This window comes from Cardiocondyla obscurior, linkage group LG18 (assembly GCF_019399895.1).
Source record: "Cardiocondyla obscurior isolate alpha-2009 linkage group LG18, Cobs3.1, whole genome shotgun sequence".
Taxonomy (NCBI): domain Eukaryota; kingdom Metazoa; phylum Arthropoda; class Insecta; order Hymenoptera; family Formicidae; genus Cardiocondyla; species Cardiocondyla obscurior.
This window is the reverse complement of record NC_091881.1, coordinates 5097827-5119974: the sequence shown is the minus strand read 5'-3', so window position 1 is coordinate 5119974 and position 22148 is coordinate 5097827. Positions and strand designations below refer to the sequence as shown.

At 43.8% G+C, this 22148-nt stretch overlaps 3 protein-coding genes and 1 non-coding gene across 4 annotated transcripts; 2 read left to right on the top strand and 2 right to left on the bottom strand.

Annotated features, from left to right (window-relative positions):
- The first annotated feature begins 470 nt into the window (after nt 1–470).
- Nucleotides 471–6472, top strand: Nord (neuron derived neurotrophic factor nord). The gene is made up of 7 exons (XM_070669152.1): nt 471–796; nt 3571–3692; nt 4126–4420; nt 4774–5020; nt 5284–5517; nt 5600–5755; nt 6028–6472. Exons 1-7 carry the CDS (start codon nt 540–542, stop codon nt 6394–6396), a joined length of 1680 nt encoding a protein of 559 aa, XP_070525253.1. The 5' UTR covers nt 471–539; the 3' UTR covers nt 6397–6472.
- A 681-nt stretch (nt 6473–7153) lies between these two features.
- On the bottom strand, nt 7154–9511 carry Smyda-5 (SET and MYND domain containing, arthropod-specific, member 5). The gene is made up of 5 exons (XM_070669153.1): nt 9206–9511; nt 8616–9107; nt 8079–8456; nt 7634–7969; nt 7154–7561 (listed from the first exon to the last, which is right to left on the bottom strand). Exons 2-5 carry the CDS (start codon nt 9032–9034, stop codon nt 7255–7257), a joined length of 1440 nt encoding a protein of 479 aa, XP_070525254.1. The 5' UTR covers nt 9035–9107; nt 9206–9511; the 3' UTR covers nt 7154–7254.
- Nucleotides 9512–9609: 98 nt separating this feature from the next.
- Nucleotides 9610–20238, bottom strand: LOC139109805 (calpain-D). Its single transcript, XM_070669138.1, has 11 exons — nt 19797–20238; nt 19070–19431; nt 17597–18960; nt 17157–17396; nt 16668–17060; nt 16252–16553; nt 16109–16145; nt 15702–16027; nt 15287–15629; nt 15022–15200; nt 9610–14933 (listed from the first exon to the last, which is right to left on the bottom strand). Exons 1-11 carry the CDS (start codon nt 20159–20161, stop codon nt 14753–14755), a joined length of 4092 nt encoding a protein of 1363 aa, XP_070525239.1. The 5' UTR covers nt 20162–20238; the 3' UTR covers nt 9610–14752.
- Nucleotides 20239–21459: 1221 nt separating this feature from the next.
- On the top strand, nt 21460–21532 carry Trnar-ucu (transfer RNA arginine (anticodon UCU)). Its single transcript has one exon. It is a non-coding gene; the product is annotated as a tRNA-Arg (tRNA).
- Nucleotides 21533–22148: the final 616 nt, after the last annotated feature.

The following is a 22148-nucleotide window of genomic DNA, read 5'->3' as shown; positions in this document are numbered from 1 at the left end:
GAGAACTCGCGCACTGCAACGATTGCATTTGGGGACGGTTCGGCAAAATAATAATAATTTTAATTCTTGCACGTAATTTAAATTTAATAAAAAAAAAATATATATATATATATAAAATAAAAATTAAAAGCGTGACTAATTTCGTTCACACGAGCAGCAGCAAACGACGCATTGTTTGCGCTACCTAATGAAATTTGGGAACGTATTGGCGATCACTTTGGCCGCCGGAAGGGTGGGCAGACTCGCGTGAGGCCATCAGGTGGAACAAACGGACCAGGGGTAGGGAACGTAAAGGGTTTTCTATCAGAGCACGGGGGACAAACGCGGGAGTCGTCCGATTAGGCACCGAGAGGGGTTACTTCGTTTCGCCAGCCGCCGGCATGGTTTCTTAGACGGCGGCGGCGGCGGAGGTGGTGGCGGTGGCGGTGGCGGCAGTTCGCTCGCTCGTTCGGCACACAGTCGAACTCCTTCGCCACTGAACGACGGACGTCGTCGTCATCGTTCTCCACGAGAGATCGGGTACCACCGCGGGGAACATCATGTCGTGCATCGTGTTCGGCGTCCTGATGATACTCGCGTCGGCCGCGCGCGGGTGCAGCGGCTGCCCGTTTTGCGCCCGGCAGCAGCTGCAGCAATTGCAGCAACGCTCGCAGCCGCAGCAGCTTTACCGGACCATCGGCAGCCCGAGACCGTTCGGCGTCGACCGACCGACCCGCGTCCAGGAGTTCAACCGCACCGGCGTGCTGCATCCCGAGTACCAGATACCGGCGACCATCCGTCCTGGAAACGTGTCTCAGTGAGTATTAAGAGAGAAAAAAATTAAAAAATTGTCACGCTGTTGTCGAGATAATTTTTTATTTTAATTTTGATTTCCCGCGATCTTCTCTGTCTGACAGAGACTTGGATCCACGTATTAATCCCGATACCGCACTAAGTTACATTGGCCGTGGTATCCTCGCTTATCATTTAATTATCCGAAAAGAAACCCCTGGTGAGTCCGGATAATTAAAACAGCTTCGCTCCAGAGGCTTGGAGATGTCTTGTATTTTTTGAAATAGTTGAGTTTTAAAACCGTGAAAAGGAACTGCAGTTTGATATATTAATAAACCATTGTGTAAATGACTCAATATTTTATCGTACATTTTTATGTTATCTCGGGTTTTAATTAAAAATTCATTCCGTCAACATTCTGCCAATCGTTTGAAATTTAACTAAGTATCAAGTTTCTTTTTTTTTTTTTTTAATAAATCTCGACGCGTAAAATTAGCGCACGATCTTATAGCGAGTCGCCCGCATATGCCGCTAGCCAGCGGGAAATATTTAAGCAACTATTTTTGCGTGCGTAAATTGTTTGTTCGATACGCGCAACGACGGCAAACGTTTACACCAACGTCACGCACCCCGTGCCGCGTTTCATCAACCAACAGCGGATGCTCGTGCACGCAATTCGGTGCACATTTTGCGTACGAGTAGGTTCGAAACGTTCAACTCGCATCGGCGGCTCGCAGTCGGTGCTCTCGTTCTTCAATCGTGCCGAATACAGCGAAACGTTACATCGATGAGCGCGGGAAGAACTCTACGGAAGCCGGTTGCGTCATAAAAGTTACCCCGTTGATCGGTGCTTCCACCGATGATAATAAAATATTATTTTTATAAATTTATGTTATTTTTTTCTTTTTTTTTTCTGTAATAAATTCGCGTCTGCTAAACGATCGCGACAGCGTGCTTGGCAGTAACTACTTTAATTGACCAATGAATAAAATGGTCGATAAATGGAAAATTTATTGGAGCGTTACGAAGGGAGTAACTCGTTAGACTCGTTTGATGCGCTTTCATTCGTTTTAATTTATTACGGTTTATAATCTCGTACCGATGCGAGAAGGCACGGCCGCGTATTTGCTTATATCTGAGCGTCTGCTTCAAGTTTCACGGCGATCAGCGAAAACGGAGACTGCGCGCCGCCGACTGTTGCGCGGGCGATGGAGACGGGACGATAAAAATTCGGTCGCCCCCCTCCCCCCATTATTGTCCACGTGCTCCTTTACGCCCTCACAATGTGCACCCGGTGTCTAATGGCCCGATCCGTCGCGACGCCACGCGTCATAAAGTCCTTCTATCGGACGGTTTCCGCGAAACTCCGACTGAAGTCGAAGTACAGAATTACACGCCTTTCTCTCTCCTTCTCTCTTTCGGCTTCCCGGTTTTTGGTTTTGCCGAGAATAGACATTTTCCACGCTCGCTTCCTCCCGTCTTCCTTCGATCTTTGTTTCCAATCGCTAATCCGAAGGCAACGTTCGAGATCGCCGGCGTTTACCCCGAAGTTTCCGAAGTCGTTTTCGTCACTGGCTCATTTTCTTCGCGATGTAAAAACCGGGAACGTTAAGCGCATCGTCCTTTAAACGGTACCAGAGTCCGCTGGTCCTCGCGGCGCGTCCACCGCGGTCGCACCTTCCGCGGGGTCGCGCCTACTCGCGGATCGCGCGCCGGGACGAAGAGGACGAGCGATGCCACGCGCCGTGCAAAAGCACCCTACCAATCTCGGTCGCGACTTTCCACGAAACTCGCGGCGGACTCCGCGACAAAAGAGAGGGAGAGAACAGACCGTCTAACAGAATCAATTCGGTGCTCTCCCCCGTCTTCTTCCTCGCTCTCCTCTCTTTCTCTCTCTCTTCCGTCGTGTTCGGGATGACTTCACGGACGCCGGATTTAGACCGCGGGGGTCGTGGCTGCGCGACCCCAGACGCCGCGACGCCGGCATTGTGCCCCGACGCTAATTTTACAATAGCTGTCTCAGCGCCAGACGCAAACGAGAGGAGCACGTGTGGCGGCTGCAGCGACGGCGGGCGTCTCGACGTTTCTTGCAAACGACGACGACGACGATGACGACGGTGTCGGCGGTGACGCTCGGAAGTTAACGGATAGAGCCGGGCGCGTTGTCGACTTCCACGCAAAACGGAGAAAGAAAAAATAAAAAAGAAAAAAAGAGAAAAAAAAAAGAAAGAGTGCTCTCCGACGGCGCGAGGCAGGGCACGAAGAAGCGCGGGGGTGGATGAACAGCATCGCCGAGGCGTAAAGTTAACCAGTGTGATGTTCGGAAGGAAGAAAGGCACGGAGGGATGAGGAGGGAAACGATTAATTGTATCGAACCGATCGACGCTGTGATCTAAATTTAACAGACGTGGAATTCAGTGGATGCACGTATACGTTGTCCACGCGTGCGTAGCCCGCGTGTGCGTGTTGCGTGACTGCGAGATTGCGGCGAACTACCGGGTAATTATTTCGATTACGATTACAGCATCTGCCGCGCGGCGCGTAATAGATTAACTCTACCGGTTGTGATCGCGAGGCACTTAATTCTTTTGAATTAAGGTTGACGGGCCGATTATGAAGAGAGTTGACTTTGCCGAAACGAGATTACTCTCCGCGCGGATCAACGAAGATATTTAAAAGGATGCCCTTTGGCAATGCAGAAGACCGCGGCGCATCCCGTTGCGCGTTTTCGCTCGTTTGCGTACGTCTGACGTGCCGCGAACATCAATATCAAACTGGATACAGATGAAATTCTTGCAGGTTCTATTACCTGAGTCCACGGGAAGGCCCGCCTCTCACGTTACTCGTTAGCCCGTGCAGCGGCCCGATATCCTGGACGGTCAGTTACGTAGAGCCGCCCGAAAACGATCAAGAAGCTGAAGGTACGAAGCGCGAGAACCACTAAATCTTAACGCATGCAGTAAGACCATACGCTTTTGTCGGATTATCAATGTAAGCGATTTAATTTTTGTCATCTCACACGATCGTTTAATAAAACGCAATTAATTCATTTTTTATCTATTTATTTATATTTAATTATTACATATTTACATAATTTACATAAAAATATTACATAATTACATATTTAATTGTAACGCATAATTATCTAGCGGAGAAAAAGGTTGAAGGTCAACACAACTTGATCTTCAACAATTTCCATCGCGAAAATTGGCAGGGAGGAGGCGCGTCCGTGAATAAGAAACGTGATATACTTGAAAAAATAATATCCAGAATCACCTCGGGTGTGACGAAGGATAATCGGGGTAGTCTCCAGAGTTGTCGGGCTCGCTCGAATGAATTTCCGAATCAATTTAGCGCAAACGCGTTGGCCTGTGAAGACCCTGAAGCCGGGCTCGCCTCTCTTCACGTACAAGGGCGCGGAGGACCAAAACTTCACGATACCAAAGACACGCGCCGGGCTTTACTGGTTCGAGATCAAGTCCATGGAGCCAGCGGGACGGCCGCCCGGCACGGTGCTCCTGTACGCGACTTCCAGTGCTCTGGACCACGTCGCAGGCGTCTACGCAAACGGGAAAGAACATCGGCATCGCACGCTGAGATTTCAACAGCGACGAAGCAAACGACGGCTGACGATATCCTGGGGCAAAAGGTATCGCTGCGTTTATCGCATCTCGTGCTTTACTGTGAAAAAAAAAAAAATTATATTAGAAGATAAACTTGTACCTTTAATTTTTTTTTTTTTTTTTGCAAGCTTAAAGTCGAGCTTTTCTCGAGTACGCAATTGAACGAGACGAGTAACTGGCCCGCAAGGGAAACAAAATTTTTTATTGAAGCGATAATTCGAATTATTAGGAGAGAAATTCTATTTTTAGCGCGGTTGTTATTATTATAGACGCGATATTATGGTAATTCGTGCGATCGTAACGCGAAGCCCGGGTGTTAAGGAGGCGTCTGTGTCGGTTGAAATTACAGTTTCGTGATGGAATGCTTGCTTTTTTCCAGCCACGTGGACCCTCACCTCTCTAGCTACTGCTTAGCTGTTACTTCGGGTACGCAACCGCATCCGTCGACGCTCTGCGCCGCGCAGAACTTTCTGAAAGCTCATCCGCAGTTATCGTCGAAAACCGGCTCTTCCCCGAAGGAGCACCATCATCGGGGCGTTCCAGAAGGCCTCCACTGCGTCCGGCAAACCAAGCTGACTCTTCACAGGATGAGATACGACACTACCTACAACTTTACTCTATACGTGGTTGGTCTTTCATCGCGTCGTTAATCGAAACGATCGCGTGTAAAACTATACGGATCATACGCTCTTAAAAAAAAAAAAAAAACCATGATCGACAAATTTTATTTAGTTTTTGCGCCGCATTTGTCTTCACGTTTATTCTCAAATTGCGGTCTCTAAGGATTATTAATTTTATTCGCGAAGCCGTAGGACTAAAGCCGCGTTGTCGACAGCCTCGCGAATTTGATTGTTGCCGAGCTATCAAAAATGACGTGATGATTCGACAGGTAAACACTCGGAACAACGTTTCGAATCGAGTAGCCACCGATTCCGTCAGATTTAAGAAGACGCCAGAATTGACGCTGCACACCGGTCGCTACACTACGGCGAATCTGCGGAAGACTGACGGCTTCGTAAACTTCCGATATCGTCCACCGGACAACACCTCGACCACCTTTCATATACTTCCTTGCGGCGGAGGCATCGTTAAAGCGAAATTAAGCGGGCAAGGGATACTGCGGGTAAAAATGAGATACATGGAAATTTATTCTGTTAAAAATCAATGCTTTCACAATTGTAAAACGTGTCTCGTATGATCGGCAGGAAAAGGAGGTAGTCGGATACGCTTCATTGCGCGTACCATCCTTACCTTCCGGCAAGACGTACACTCTGCGCATCTCCACCACACCGCAGGAGCTAGTTCGAGTATCCACTATAAAAGTTCTGGCCACGCAGGAGTCGTCCACTATCTATCCGCAAGTACGTCGGACTTTGCCGATTAATATCTCCTTCACGTAACAACCGCGAAATATTCGATTACGCGATGTTCTCTCTTCCTCATGGTAACACGAAAAGATGACGATAAACTCGTTTAGTGGTACCATTATTAATCTTTAAAACCGCAAGGACGTCCGTAAAGTCATCAGCTTTTTATATCGACCATAATGAATCCTGATTGACCGAGACCCTTCCTCCTTCGAAAGGCAAATTAAACGTTGCGTTTTTTTTTTGTTTTTTTTTTTTCCACGTAGATACCGTCCAAGAGCCCGCCGCGGGAGTACCGATCTCTTAGGACGTGCCATGAAGTGACGATAGGCGTGGAACCAGCCGGGGCCGCAAAATATTGCATCCTGGTGAAGGAGCTGCGAAGTTCCTCGTCCTTGGCGAGTGTCACGACCGTGCCGGACCAGTGCGGGCTTCATCGGCGCAGACGGTCCGAATACACGTTTGAAGTCTGCGAAGAGAAGTGGAATCCACCGAAGGACCGGGCGCTACCGTTCACCCTCAGGAGGCTGCAGCCCGGCAAAGCGTATCTTCTGCAAATCACGGCGCAATTAAAAGGCCAATCCTTGTCTTACCCGTTACTGGGTGTTCGCACACGACGTTCCTGCGTTACGTAATCTGCATAATTCCCATTAAGCGAACTGTAAAGCCGACGCGGTGATTATTTGTAGAAGCACCGTTGATGATTTCTACACTCACCTTTTTTTTTTTGTCAAGTAATGTATAAAAAAGAATATCGAGGTTTCGAGGACCGAAGTGGGAAGATCGTTTATCAAAATAATGACGCAAGTTACAGAAATCTTGAAGTAGGTACACGACTGATGTTAATATTTCGTATAAACTTTCAACGTATTCTAAAATTTTGCTTCGGATAAGTGCACACGACGATCTGAATTAGATTTTGCTCTATAAGTGTGTCTTTTTTATCTCGCTATTAAATTAGATTTATTTGTTAATCGATCGTAACCGTAGATCGATGTGAGAACAATAAAGGCGTGCTACCGAATTTCGAAGATTTATGTTCAGTCACAGAGGCACAGTCATCTAGTCTAGATTTTATGAAATATACAATCATACAGGTACACACAGATACACGACATCCGCGGACAAACGTGGAGCGACGATAAGCATACACCAATTTATTATATTTTAATATCTGTAACATGTACGTACGTTTTTTTACATAGTTATAAGTTTTTTATACTTCTTTCTCCTAAGTAAGTAAAATACATTTCTTTTTGCCATTTTTTATGGCCACCTGTAGTTACAAATAGATTACATTTGACATCAGAAAAATAATGAATAATTAAAAATTTAAGTGCACAAACGGAATCAAATAATTATTGTTCCCACGAGCCTGTCGTTTACAGCTTCTTGATTCGTAAATAAAAACCGTGAGAATCCTTCCCTGCTTTAGATATCAAGTTGCATAATGGTAAAATATAATTATCGTTGGGCGTTACGGCGGGCTAGGATCAAAGTTCCACTTCGATGAGTCTGCGGAGCCTTTCACCGGGTGATTTCGGCGGTTCCGCCTTCAGCAGCTCAGCCGCTCGGATGAGATGCTCTCGATTATTCTCACCAGGACACGTAGCGAGCTCTCGCAGGGTAACCGCCGTGTAAAGCGGCAAACGGGCGCCGTACGGATCCAATCGATTTACCGTGTCCAGTACGCGCTTGCACAATTCCGGTTTCCGTGAATCAGCCGCCGACAGCAGCTGCATCAGCGAGTGGCTCACGGAAATGCAATGCTGATGTCCGGGATGCAGCAGCACTGTAAGCCTAATCGAACGGTTCATTAAGTTCTCAAGTAATAAATAAAATAGCGTTGAAAATATGAATGCATGTCTCTACCGTGAAAGAAGATCAGACAAAGTCTCCTCGTTCGCCTGCTTCATGACCTCCGCGACTTCATCCTCTAGTCTGTCCGTCAATTGCGCGATTTCCGCGGACGTCACTGTTCCCGGACACGTGTCGCAGAACCAATCGGTATTCAGATTCAAGGGATCTTTTGGCAGCATGAGACCGTTTTTGCAAGGGCAATTCAGGGTACCTAAGTGCGTGCCTAATTCCGTGGGATCGGCGCAACGTTTGCATCGGCAGGTGAAATATTTCGTGGCAAGTAGGTGCTCTCTTCTGGCTCTCGTGGACCAAAGCGCGTGCGTGTACATGGTGCTTAAATGTTCCCCTCTGGAAATATTAATTACAAAATGAGAATAATAAATCTCTCATAAGAATTAAAAAAAAAAAAAATTAAACGACTTTTTTTAAGGAAAGATAAATGAAACTACGTTCGTACTTTTTGATTGACGTGACGGCGTATACGGTGATCCGCGGTCTGCCTTTCTTGTCGACGCGAAAGCTGTGCCGGGTGTTCGCGATACAGGAATGCTCCAACAGAGACGCATTCTCGTAAATCGCCACCGAGCCTTCCGGCGGTGCGGTCTCCAACGCGTTCACGTCGATCAGGCCACAAATTGTCGGTAGAAAATCCCCGCACTCGGACGCCATCGATAAAAGTGTCCCGAGATGTTGCTTGACGCTCAGCACTTCGTCGTGAGCCTCCGTGCCGGGTCCTCGCAACTCCACGTGGCTTTGCAGTTTCGCCAGAGAAGCCCAACGTCGTGACTTTATTCGCCACAGTATCAACGTACGAATCACCAAAAGCACGTCACATCTACAACGTAATTAAAAATTAAGTAAATGCACTGTCCGCGTTTATTAAAAGTCTTACTTTCTTTCTTTTTCTTTTATTATTTTTATTTTTAAATTAATTCTCGCTGATTTAATCTCGAAATAAATATTTTTATTATTTAATTCGTACCGGCTCTGTTACCTGGGAATAATCCTAGCGCGTGCGAGAAGAGCGCACTCCAGTTGATGCCTCTTCTTGTCGAACAGCCCTTCGCAATCGGACCTGCACGCCGGCCAGCAACATCCGTTGCACCTCGCGTCGTCACATTGTTCGCCGCAGCCGACGCAGACCCGCTGGTTCGCGTGTGTCGAAGGTCCCCAGACCAAAGGCGTCTCCGAGAGGATCGCATCTCCTGGTGCCAAGTCTCTGGTTGCCAGTAAGTGCCGTCCGAGCACGGGATCGTGACTTATCTCCCAACCGCCGCAGCTATACTTGTGACGCGGCCAGTCTCGAGACTGATGCGACTTGTCGCAGTAAAACGCCCGTTTGCAGCTACTGCATTTCAACGTGGCTTTTTCGCCGCACACGGGACACACTCCGCAGTTAAGAACGCTCTCCATGATCAACCAAGTTCCAAAATCGTCAGCGTAATCGAGTTCAACTTAGAGAACCTCTAGCTGGCCATTAAATTATCTGCAAAGAGAAGCGCAAAATGAGAAAGCTGAAAGCACGTCGTAACTTGCTCGACATATTTCTATCGCGAGCTTTTTGTAGTTTCATTTCATACTCACAGCGAATCGGAAGTCGGAAAGTGATATCGGACGGGCAATCAACATATTATATTCGATTAAATTGATTGAATTTTCTTTCGGCGGTATCTAATTAGGTCAGACTATTGCGAGAACATCGTTCACTGCCCGCTAACTTGATCGCACTGAACAAACCGGCATTCGCCACCGCTGCGGCCACGTTTAATTATAGGTCGGTGGGCCGTGCTACTATTTTCGTTAAACGAACGGAATGAGAATTTTTAACTGACGCACGTGGATCACATTCGGTATATACATTTTTTTTTCTTTTTTTTTTAAGCCATTTATAAATCGAGGAAATTAAGTTATCTTACATACATAATTACTTTTAAATGGAAATCGATTGCCTTAACAGAAATTTATACGGAGTTAACGAAGGAACAATGTAGATAATATTTCGATTTATTATTAAACGTGCCTACATGATACAAATCAGGGAACAACACAATCTCGTTATCACTTTATGACGTAGTAAATATGTTTTGTCCTTTGAGTGTACGTGATGAGAGTCTAATAATTATTACACCTTATCTATAGGAAATGGGATTAATTTAACGATGTTCATCAGATTCGGTACACAGACTATCACAAAGTTGATTGCTGGTTCGGGTTCGTACATGGGTGTTTCTAAAATGATCACAGCCGCGAGCTGAACGACATAAAAAGTAACACGTCCGAAAGCATCATTTTCACCTTCACGTACACCGTCATTACGTCCCCGATCCCTTTACGATACCCTCCCTGCAATCGTATCTCTTTGGAAAATGCCGTCCAAAATCCACGATGCGCGATTTAAATTCGTCACGTTGCTTCTTTATTTTTTTTTTTATTTTCCTTTCTTTTTTTTCCCCCCATCCTCGAGATCGATTTTTAATTCCACTGCGAAGATCGATTCACCGGAACTATGAAAATCAATGCTACAGCGCTATTAGCTTGATATTAAAATATATCGGCTTGGGACGTGTCAACCGTGTATCAAAAATTTACATAGGACCGCCCGAAACAAGCTCCCCGACGATCCTAATTTAATCGAAGACATTTCGGTACTTGCGGGACTCGGTCGTTTGAGAATTCTCGACGTCGTTCTTCCTTTCGCTTCCCTTTTCATTATTTTCACCGAATCACAGAGCCACGGAGTCGACCGTTACCAATTCCATCACATCGAGATAAAAAATACGGATACGCAGTTAGCGCCGCGTTAACGCAATTTAGAATGCACCCTGTACGTGTAGCATCATTTAAAGTTACGAGTCGCTCAATGACCATGAGGATGACACCGTTCCTTTCTTTTTTTGTCCGTTTTTTTTTTCTTTCTTTCTCTCTTTCCTTCTTTTTTTTCCTCCCCTGCTCTCATTCTCGCTTTACATCTTATTATACAAATACAACGAGACACCGTGTAATTCTTATATCTTCTTCACATATTAAGAATATATTCCTAGGTACTCTGCGAGGACGTGCGACCGTCCGTAAAGCGATCCGTTGGCTCTCGCGGGGGTGGCGACGCGCGAACAGGCCGTGCTCGAAGCAAACTTAATTAAGTGATAATTGGCAAACGCGAAATTCCGCCAGAGACGGGGATCGTTTCACCTCTCGTTTCTCGGCGAGAATTCGCGCGCCTCCGACGCGCGGCATCACCCAAACGGACATTTACGCCTCGCACGTCACCGTCGTATCTCGATTTCGGTATATCACTCTCTAACTGCGCTATGTATATATTTATATATATATTTATATATATATAAATATATATAAATATTTATATATATTTTTTTTTATTAATTTATTTATATAGAATGCATTACGAGCTCACCGCGCGGCTCATGTGTGTGAGCCACGTGTGACAGAAACACCGAAGCACATGCAAAACAACGCAAATGTAACACAACAGTGCGCGATTTTTCGCTCCCGGCTCTTCACTTTTTTTTATTCATTTCCATCCTCTCTACGATAAATAGAATAAATTATTCCTCTTTATGTACAAATGGTACTTCCCTCTGGGTGTTTGTGCTTACATAGGCCTGCACTCTCGCCGCGCGTTTAGCGTTAAGAATTAATTACCCGAATAGCGAAATTAGAGTTCTACGCCTCGTCTTTCGGAGGTGCTGAGAAATTTCAATGAGCTCTTATTGAAACGTATAATGCAAAAGTCGATGGTATAACCAACTTTTAATGTGCGATTTTAATTAATAAAAAAAAAGAAAAAAGAAGTGAGAGATCAAACGAGAGAAAACGTGGCGCTAAACGTACGACGAGCTACTGTTCTTAATGTACAATTCGTCTTGTTCTCTTTTAGCTTGTGCAAATTTTTCGCGGCGATTGTTTGACAGAACGGCGATGATCGAACTTTGCTTCTTCCATTGTATCAAAATATATCAAAATCGCGAAACTAGAACGACCGACGGCGTTCCCGATTCTCACAAAGTTGCGGAGCAACGGCGGGGTCGTCGTAGTTTCAATGTACGGATGTTGTTTCGCACGACGATGAAAATCTGCGGGATGCGTTGAGATTTTCTCGAGTACATAGCTTACATGAATAAATCGATTTTCTTAAGAAACCCGCCACCAAAAACGAATTCAGGCTACAGTAAAGATATGGTGGAGTGCGCGAATACATTTCGAAAGGATCACCGCGGTGCCTCTCTTACATGTAACATCTCAAGAATACAACATTCGGTTTTCCCGAGCAAACATTTCGGCAAGATCCCGCGGATTTTCCTTCGTCGCCCGAATTTCCATCGATTTACTTTACGAGTGCGTATAGTAAAAATAAAGTATGCCTCCGACGCGCATCCGCTAATAAATTAATGCATTTATTCACTCACCGCTTTGACAAACAGCGCCGAAACACGCGGTTCTACAGCGCTGCAAAACGGGAACGCCCTGTAACGCTTTAAGCCTCAGTGATTATGCAATATGTAAAATAGATCATTTGTGTTTGCTTATTCCGCGGGGAGAAACGCTCTCGCAACGTCACATTGCGACATGCGAATGTACGGTCATCATCGGGAAACGCTCGCCGTCCGTTTACACGGGGTATATCACGCCATCATCGACGTCGTATGGCACTGGTTATCAGCCCGTAGCACTCACGTAAATGCATCTCGTGCTTGGTATAAAAAAAAAAAAAATTCCGAGGCTCTTCGGTCCTGTCTGTGCTCAAGAACGCGATCTCACAATGGGTGTCGTACGCTTCGAGGAGAGAAAGTCTCTCTCACTTTGTCGGCTGCTTTCTCTCACACTCACACTATTGTTCACGTTTAAAAAAAAAATTTCTTTCTTATAGCCGAATTCGCTAAAGCACACAGCTCTGACCGCGTCTTACACTTGTACGAAACTATTATCTTTTCTTGTAAACAAAGGCCACTCAAATGCAAGAATCTACTGCAAGTATACTAAGAATACACATAAAGAATAAATCCCTCGGATGACGTTTGAAGACAAAGATTAGCAAGTCTTGTCTTCTGTATTTGACTGATACAGTTTAAGCCGTCACGAGCCATCACGAGGGAATCGACACTCGATTATTAACGAACAGTTTATTGAATTCTTGTTTAGCGCGTCACTGTAAAGACTGATTATTTGGACGTATTCTCGTCAACGTGCGTCAATATGAAATTTTCAAACGGACATTTTTCCCGAAACTATGCTTTTCATTTAATTCTTAAAACTAGTTACTAACATTTAGGCCTCGCTAAGACAATTCGGCCTGTTGTTCTGAGATCGACGTTGGGGGAATGAATATCTCATTTGCGTTTTATCCCATTGACAGTCGTATGAGTTGAATCGTAATTTGCGATGTAAAAAGTAAAGCAAAAATAAAAAATAATACATGTATTAATGTATGAATGATTAATAATCGTTAAGACATTAACTCGACTAAAATTATACTTGTGACATTCAATTTATAGTTTATATTGAAAAAATATTAAAATAAAAAGTACGCAACTATAGCTCATTCATTTGAACAATTCAAACACATTTGAAGTGCATGGAAATTTTGTACTATTAATTAAATTACTTTTTTTTTCATTATATAATTTCAGTCAGTTAAATAAAAGATCTTAATCGAATTTTTTTCGGTTCGGATCGAAGCATCAATGACTGATCACAGCATCGCATATTGTCGCATCACCACATTCAATGTATATAGAGAGCGCCCGACAATTTTTTTTGATTCGATTTAATTGCATTGCAAATGTTGCGCGTGTCAATCGATCAATGTCTAAAAACATGAAATATGGCAGTTTGACATTAATAAAACGAAAAAATAATATCATGACTTCAATATCGATTGGACAAACGATAAAAAATACTTCGACAATTTCTTTTTGAGATTTAAAAGCGGAATCTATGATGTCTAACCCGCTGACTGCCACGCTTGCGCATGTATTTTGCAATATATTCATTGAAGCAAAAGAATGTAATCAGTGTACTAAAAATATCGACATTTTTCTAATTCTGTCTTCAACTAATAAAGCGATTTTACAGCAACAACAAAAATAGGCTTTATACATACATTGCATAGGATGGCAGTGAACGCGTCGAGAGACTTTAAAAGTTTCAAGAGAGACCTTTGGTTCTTTTTTTTTTTCTTTCTTTCCATAGCTACGCACTACATTCGTTTTAGTACAAGCTCTCCATTTAATTACGAGATAGAAACAACAAAGTCTAAATAAATACTCTATCCTACAGATGATACATATCCTCATGTGAGATTCCAGCCTCCTTTTTTTTCTTTTTACATCGTGCATACATTAAATGGAACTAAGAATCCAAATTCCCTTAAATGCGGGTTTCAAATACGGCCTTACAGCAATATAGGATCGGCATGTAAAGATCAGTTAAATTGGAAATGTCACGATCCGCGTAATCGTACTACACTCTAAGCAATTCCAAAAACAATGTGTACGGTGTTCCACACACATTCTTTTGTTCTTTTAAATGTCTCCTAATTGTTTCATTTTACATTATATTATTAAGTAATCTTTTAGGTTTTGTTACTTCTCTTACGATACTTAAATGTTAAGTTGAGAAAATAATTTTTTTTTGTTTATATAACAAGCAAAATGTTCAACTCGTTTCTTCATAAATATTCAATTTTTCATAAGTCTTCTTTATGGGGCTCAATGGTTCCAGCAAAAACACTTAATTTGCACGTTAGTTTTATATTACTTTTTTCTTTCTATTTTAGGTTAGTCTTTTCTCCCGAAGTGCATGAGATTCACTATTTATTCGAAAGAACGTATTTTTTCACTGGGTTCAGAACCATTGTACGTTAGTTATTTATTATATTACGTCCAATGCTGAGCATGTTGTAACGCTAAGAGCATCCGTGGTATCATCGGCTAGAAAGCACAAAGAATACTCTAATGTTCTTCAGAACGTTTTATAGTACGTTGAATTGTTTCTAGCTTGTTTGAATTTCTGTCCAGTTAATTTCTCGACGTCACGCGTACGGAAATCGTTACTGATTACAGTCGGCAACCTGTTTCTCCAGTAATGGTCTCTGTTCATTTTGCATTCCTTTCTTCACGTTATTAAGCGAGGACTGTGCAAACCTTCTACCTGAGTATCAATTTGAGGACAATGTTGCGTATCAGGCGGTCCCCAATCGTGCAAGTTTCCACTGTTAGCTAATCTGTGCGTAAGTCGATGTGCTATTGAAAAACCTCCACTACCTTCCAATTGCGTGAGAACTATGATGACTTGTCTGTAATTAAAATATTAATATTATGGAATTATAAAAAATATTAATGTAAAAATTAACCGTGTTGAGTCGAAGTTTAATTAAATCTTACCTATGAAGAGGAGGAACACTATCGGCAGTTCTGAGTTGTCCTCTCGTGGACACAACGTTATAGCTTTCATGGCAGTCGCATTTTACGTGAATCCACTTATTTACGTGACGATTTTCAACCATTACCACTAAACCGGCCCATCCTTTAGTTAAATAATAGGCAGTCATGCCTTCTCTGCCCTGTAAGGATTATATATTAATAAAAAATTTATTTTTAATAATTGTTTTTTGTTACGCATTATTCAAAATTAAATATAGCGGCTTACCTCATGCCGTTGTCCTTTAGCTAATGTTAAACTGATGATAGCATCAGCTAAGACAAAAGCAGGTGGTGATATTTGCTCGACGAGAAGTCTCTTTGAGCTGTGAATAGCAAGAACGTATTCTGGATAACTAGAAGTATCTTCCATTCCGGTATGCCAATGATTAAAAGCTAGGCATACGACGATATATAGATCTCTCTCCAACATCTTGTGACAGCCGACAAAACCTCGTACTTGCCGTTTACTGTGTTCCACTAATCTACCGACTTCTGGCGCGGCTGGAGATCTCGTGCGAAAAACTACTACGCATAAGTCTAATTGAGAACGTTGTGATTTTTCTGAATTTCTAAAAAATAAAAAAAAGTTTATTAGTATATAAAATAATATTCGCGTGCAAATCACTTTAATCATTTCTTACCTTTGGCCCTCTTGGAATAGTGTAAATTCCGTTTCGGTGGGTTCTAATACTGTTAAAAGGACGCACGACAAATGTCTGAGAGATGACAATGGAGGGAGAGTGCCGCGCAATCTCACTTCGCTCCATCCTACTCTCGTCTTGCAGATGTCAATGCAATCAAAGTACTTTAGAACGTCGTCAAAAGATATCCAAAAGACTCCATCCGAAGCACCATGCGGCATGAGCATCTCTCGTAATTGCGGAGTCCATATAGGGCTGTCGTCCGACCAATCCCCTTTCCAACTATAATGACCCCAAGGATTGCGTAGTCGTAATAACCGTATTCCCTGTGTAATAATCGCGTGACATATCGTTTTAAGTTAAGTGAAACAAAACGTCAAGCTAGATTTGTACATCTTAACACTTACCTGTACATCACGAACATCGAGGACAGAATATGCATGCCTAGAGAATAAATATTTTAATTAACAAATATTTAAAAAAAAAAAAAAAAAAAAAAAAAAAATTAACTTTAGATATAATATGAAATTATTCACATTTTCCAATTTACCTTGGCCTTAAACCTTTGCGCTGATATTCTTCCTCGTCAACCTTCATATTACCGCCTCCACAGCTAGCACCCATTAAAAACATAGCCTGCCTCGAGGACAAGAGTTGTGCCCATATTAGGTCCCTATCAAGTTCATCTTCGCTTGGCAATGCTGAAGGTTGTAAAGGCACGCTCTCACATGGGGCACCAGTTAACGTTGCTAAACCTTCTATAGCACGGCCAGATACTAAAGCTTCGTAACAGCCATGTATTTTAGCAACTGCTTTTTCAATTAATGGCACCCAAAGCTGTTTTCTTTTTGCCTTTAATATAAAATATACAAAAATAACTATGTGCCAAAGTGATAAGTTAAGTTATTAGATATATGTTTAATATATATTCGATATATGTTCAATATATAGCATATAGATATATACCTGAGAGTATACTAAGTGGCCTCTCTTATCACAGGGTAACAGATCGTCAACGAGCACTGTCGTCCATTTTCCATCTTTACACAATCTAACTTGGTAAGCACCTTCGGGACATGTCTCTTTCATAACCAAAACTCTTCTCACGAGTTCATCACTTTCGGCCAAAACAGCCAGAGCCGACAATAACCAACAATTTCCTAAGACACCTTGCGAGATATCAGAAGGTAGGGGTGTCCTAAAGACAGCCCAAGGCAGTTTAGAATCGACACTTGAGTCCACGTTAATTTGGTGCGGCCTTCTCCACTGGACGACATGATTATCTTTCGTATCCAAGGGATTATAGTACAGGGATTTTGGAGCAGGCGGAAACGAATCATCGACGAATGGCTCGTTTGTCTATAAAATAAGTGAGAAAAATGTGAAATGTCATTAATAATTTAATACTAACTCAAGTACTTATAATAATACAGTTTAAAATAATTATAACTATACCTCTTTGCAATATCGTACAATGCGTTCCCATTTCTCCAGCGCGTCTCTTTCCTCTAACTGTCTAAGATTTTCCATCACTACGCTTTCTTGCCGTTGTATTCTAAGAGTACTAGTGCCTGACTCGAGAAGCCTAGGAATTCCCCTATCTCCAGATACTTGGGACAACGACTTCGAGCTTTGGCACATCTCGCAGATAACAGTTGTACTCTTATTCTCGTACGTGCATAGTTTACATTGCCACTAAACACATAAAAAGAAAAAATGTTAGGCATAAGAATAATTTAATTTTCTTTAATTGATTATACAAATGCTAATATCGAGGTAAAAATATTTAAAAAAAATTAATAAATAATAAAAATGTAGGTAAGAGTGAATAAATTAAAAATTAAATTTGTACCAATAATTCTGAAAATTTTATTTAAAAAAAAAAAAATACTAACTTGAGTATGTGAAGGATCTCTGGTTCTTGAATGTCTTTTATCACCCGCCGACGAACCGTTTCTTCTGACGGAGTTTCTGTGCCTCGGAGTAACTGCTTTGGAATTCGTCGGGGTTGAACAAAGTCTTGGGCTTGGACTTCGCTGGCCAAGGGCCCTATTGTCTTTCGGAACCTCTAAAAAGTCCGCTAATGTTTTACAGGCGTTACAATTTTGCGCGGAAAGTGGATTTCTCAGCGTGCACGATGAGCAGACCCAACTTTCACCTTTTCGTAAAGTGGCATCTTCCAAATGCATAATGCTTTTCAATTTCGAACCGCAACAAGCTTCGCATGTCGTTCTCGACGCGGCATTCAAGAGAGTGCACTTTTTGCATGTCCACAATGGTGACGGTGGATCGATTTGATCGTCTAGATCGGATTCCGCTGTAGCCAGAGTAGCCACCTTCGGTATATATCTGACGCTGTCTCTCGATACGACGATCGGAGATTGTGCGTGCGTTGGATAACTGCTTGTGTCCTTCGTGACAGTTATCAAACTGGGCTGCGTCAACGACGGCGGTGATCTTGACGAACCGCAAATATCGCAGCCGCTGGACCACAGCGGATTATATGCGTAAGAACACTTTCTGCAGGTCCACATACGTTTCAACGGGCTCACATTTGATACCTCGCCTACCGGACTGGTCGCCTCACTGTGCGCCTTCGTTGGCACCAGACCTAACTTACTGCTCTGTTTCTTTGGCAATGGCGGTGGTATATCAGGATCCGAAATCCCGATGTAGGAATATTTTGGTCTCGAGTTAAAGCCAATAGAATGCGGCGGCACCGCGGGCGGTTCTTCGTCGTTCAAACTTCTACGATTAACAGTCTTCTTTTGCGTCACGTTCGCAACCGAATCGGCATCCGAGAAGGATCTTCTGTAAGACAAGGGGCCGGCGGACGATAACGCGCGTGGTACCCAGGCCGGCACGCTGATAACAACGCCGCTGCAAGGCGCGGGACTCCTAGGTGCGTCGCACGCCTCGCACTGCTCCAAACCGGGCGCATTGTCCAGCGTACAATTATCGCAACTCCACAAACCGTCATCTTGGCGCGCTTCTGATACCACCAAGCTCGTAGGTCGTTGTACCATATGTTCCGATAATTTTTGAACGACGGAACCGTTCGATAGCGAACGACTGACTTTAGACTTAACTCGCTCGTACATAGAAGGACTATGTCGTTTTGGAGACCGTTGAGAGTTATCGCTGTTATCAGTATATGGAAGCGTAGTTGAATCCATTGCTCCAATTGACGGCAAAATCCAGTCTTTATGGTGTCCTCTTCCTCTGTCACTGCGGCTTATACTCGTCAACTGTGCCATGCCTAAAAAATATTACAAACAAGAACTTTTAATAATCTCAAACGTTTGACAATTTTCAATGCTTTTGAATTATAATATTGCACGTCATTTAAATTATAATATTGCACTCACTTGTAATATTAATTTTAACATCATTACCAGACCTCCTCTTGTTAGCACCTCCATCTAAGACGTTGGCCAAAGGTCCAGATGTGGTTTTAACACGATTTTCCTTGTGCAAATTAATCTTTTTACTCTTACGTGCGCCAATTTGCTTACCGTCGTTTCGAGCTATCGACGCACTGGCAGCGCATGCCGTGCAAATCGGCGAGCTGCAATTATTGTCCAATAAACATCGAATACAAGTCCACTGTATGACTAAAGAGGGTAAGGACGAAAAACGCTTCAGCGATTTCTTGTCGGATGGATTACCACCCAACGAACCACAATAAGAAATCTTCCTCACGTCGGCTGCGGATAAGTGTCTCTCAAAACTGCAAGTTCATAGCAATACATACCATTAGAATATAAAAATTTATTTAGCATTTAAAAAGAAGCTTAATCAAGGTTTACTCTAAACTATAACACAATATATTAATAATAAGTTATCAATAAAATATTAATTTCTAAAAATCTCTTTTTGAATTTGAGATTTTTTTTTACTAAACGCAATAAAGTAATTTAAAGGTAAACCTTGCTGCGTACAGAGTACTAAAAACTGTTCCACTCGTTTCAAGCAATGTAAATACTTTATGAAATACATATAATATCTTTTGGATTATCTCTGAGGTATGTGCGAAGCAATATGATCATCTTGAAATAATTAGAAAAAAAAGAAAAACAAAGTGACGATTCTCACCCGTGAGAGGCAGTACATTGCGGCTGGTCGACGGATGCGGTCTCCGTCGAGTTACGCGCTAGTCTATCTGTCCTCGGCGGCGGTGTCGGCGGCGTCGATTCCCCAGAGGAGATTTCTCCCCGCGCGGGACACTCTCCGTCCTCGCGCTTCCTCGCCGAGCGTCGCGCGTGATCCTCCGCGTGCGTCGCTTCTCCACCTCCCTGTCGCGGGTTGTCGCTACGCTGGTCCTGTCCGCGCTCGAGGCTGACCCTCTCGTCGCTCCTGAGCCGCGTCAGCCCGCACCTGGCGCATCTCGCGCTCTCCGTCGGATTTATCAGGGCGCACTCCGAGCAATGCCACTGCAGCACCGACGCGATCGAGCCCATTCTCCACGCGTAGTCATGGCTCCCCCGCTGCGCCGCTCTATATCACCACTGGCCGCGACCACGAGCACGACGGCGTCGACGGCGCCGTCAACGGCGTCAACAGCGGCAGCGACGACGGCGACGGCGACGGGCGGCTGCGGCCGCTGCACACGTAGCCGGCAACGGAGCGTCACGGCGGGGGCGGCGACGCTCGTCAGTCCACGTCCACGGCTGAGAAGCGCGCTTCTCTTCTCCTCGTTGCTCACTCCTCCGTCGCCGCACGCTGCACGACGGGAGGGACGACGCCGCGGCGCGACGCGAGGCGACGCGACGTGATGTGACGCGCGACGCGACGCGACGCAACGTGACGTTGACGCAACGCAGGACGACGCGACGACGCGGCGTCGGCGGCCGGCGGTTCCCACGACGGCGATCAGCGGTGATGCCGCGGCACGCGTCCTCCTCGTCGTCGTCGTCGTCGCGAGGATGTCGCCGTCGTCGTCGTCGGTCGCGACAGAAGCCCGCCGTTCTTTGTCATATGTTTCGCGACGGCCATATTTCCCGTCGAATCTCCCACCATAGGGACCTCCATCCCCGTCCCCTCCCGGAGTGACCGATTGTCGCGACCTCACCGAAGCGCCACCAGCTAGCCCGTCGTCTCCTCGAGCATTTAGGTCGCGCAGTGCCAAACTTGTCTTTGGCAAACGTTGGCTCTGCTCGTGGATCAGCTGATCGATGTATGACTGCAATTGTAATCGCGCATCGTTCCTGACGTCATTTTGGCTTATTATTTCTTATCTAATTTAATGATTTAAAATTTAAATGACAAAACAGAACATTATCGATGATAAAAAATGATAACAGATAGCGTTAGAATTTTTATTAATCAGCACATATATTATTTATCATTGGAATACTGCGCGATCATCAAAACATGCATTCCACCTTTTTAAAAATTTTAATTTTAACCTCTTACGTAGTTTTTTAATTTTTATTCGCGAAAGAAGGTAAAATAAACGTCAATTAATTTTATTACATTAATGAAAACGAATGATTTTAACAAATAATCCTGTCGGTCCTACTTGGCCATCTCAACTTTTCTATTAACGCTTTTTAGTCTTTTTTTTTTCAAATGTCCTTGTATGCAAATATTTTCCGATGATTAAATTGCATTCTATGGAAAAAAAGGAAAAAAAAAAAAACAATCGTTCACATGTTCCTGCGAATTTTAATTGCCACGCGGACTAGTGACATCTGTGAAAGAGGAGATGAAAGACGTGCAATTCCTATTGTAGCAACCAAGGCAATGAGCTTACCAAGTCCCTGTGGCGCAGAGGATAGCGCGTTGGACTTCTAATCCAAAGGTCGTGGGTTCGATCCCCACCAGGGATGGCAGGCGAGCGGGATTTAAAAACCGTTTGTAACTTTTTTCTTTTTTTTTCGCACGTACTGTTCACGCGACTGATCGTATTACGAAGCCACTTTTCGCTGAGTGGCGAAAATGGTTTACGAATTTAAAATACACACTCGTGTGTACGCCGAGACAATGGAAAGGAATGCCTCTTTATTAAGAGAACTTATATATACGCGAGCCACAGATACGCGACGAGAGCATTGGCCTCTAGAGCCTGACGACTTTAGCTTATCTATCTGCCGGCGAGCGAACGTCTCTATTCCAAATTCTTATGTTCAAAACAACAAGTTGTTGAAAGAAAAACACGAACGTTCGAGTGTTCCTCGGGTAAACGCGAAAAGTACTCCGTTAGCTTCGGAAATATCGTTTAAAACGAGTCCGCAAATTAATTAATTCTATTATTAATTTTTACTTTCCGTGAAAACGTGCGTGGAGTATAAATCTCGTTAAGTGGTGGAATACAGGGGAAGATGTTATTTAAGGAATTCGGAGACGAAGCCGGACGACCAGATTTTAGCACGCGCATCGTATTTGACCGTCCCACAAATACTCTGCACCTCATTAAGGAATGACACACGAAACTCTCCGTTTTCT

Excerpts from the sequence above, each read along its gene's own strand:
- Smyda-5 (XM_070669153.1), bottom strand. The coding sequence starts at position 9,034 with ATGGAGAGCGTTCTTAACTGCGGAGTGTGTCCCGTGTGCGGCGAAAAA. Across the intron at positions 7,970-8,078 it reads GCCGTCACGTCAATCAAAAA|AGGGGAACATTTAAGCACCA; the intron begins GTACGAACGTAG and ends TAATATTTCCAG. Across the intron at positions 7,562-7,633 it reads TTGTCTGATCTTCTTTCACG|GCTTACAGTGCTGCTGCATC; the intron begins GTAGAGACATGC and ends CCGTTCGATTAG.
- Nord (XM_070669152.1), top strand. The coding sequence starts at position 540 with ATGTCGTGCATCGTGTTCGGCGTCCTGATGATACTCGCGTCGGCCGCG. Across the intron at positions 5,021-5,283 it reads ACAACTTTACTCTATACGTG|GTAAACACTCGGAACAACGT; the intron begins GTTGGTCTTTCA and ends ATGATTCGACAG. Across the intron at positions 5,756-6,027 it reads CGTCCACTATCTATCCGCAA|ATACCGTCCAAGAGCCCGCC; the intron begins GTACGTCGGACT and ends TTTTCCACGTAG.
- LOC139109805 (XM_070669138.1), bottom strand. The coding sequence starts at position 20,161 with ATGGGCTCGATCGCGTCGGTGCTGCAGTGGCATTGCTCGGAGTGCGCC. Across the intron at positions 16,146-16,251 it reads CGCAAAGGTTTAAGGCCAAG|GCATGCATATTCTGTCCTCG; the intron begins GTAAATTGGAAA and ends TTTATTCTCTAG. Across the intron at positions 14,934-15,021 it reads AGTGTTCCTCCTCTTCATAG|ACAAGTCATCATAGTTCTCA; the intron begins GTAAGATTTAAT and ends TTTTAATTACAG.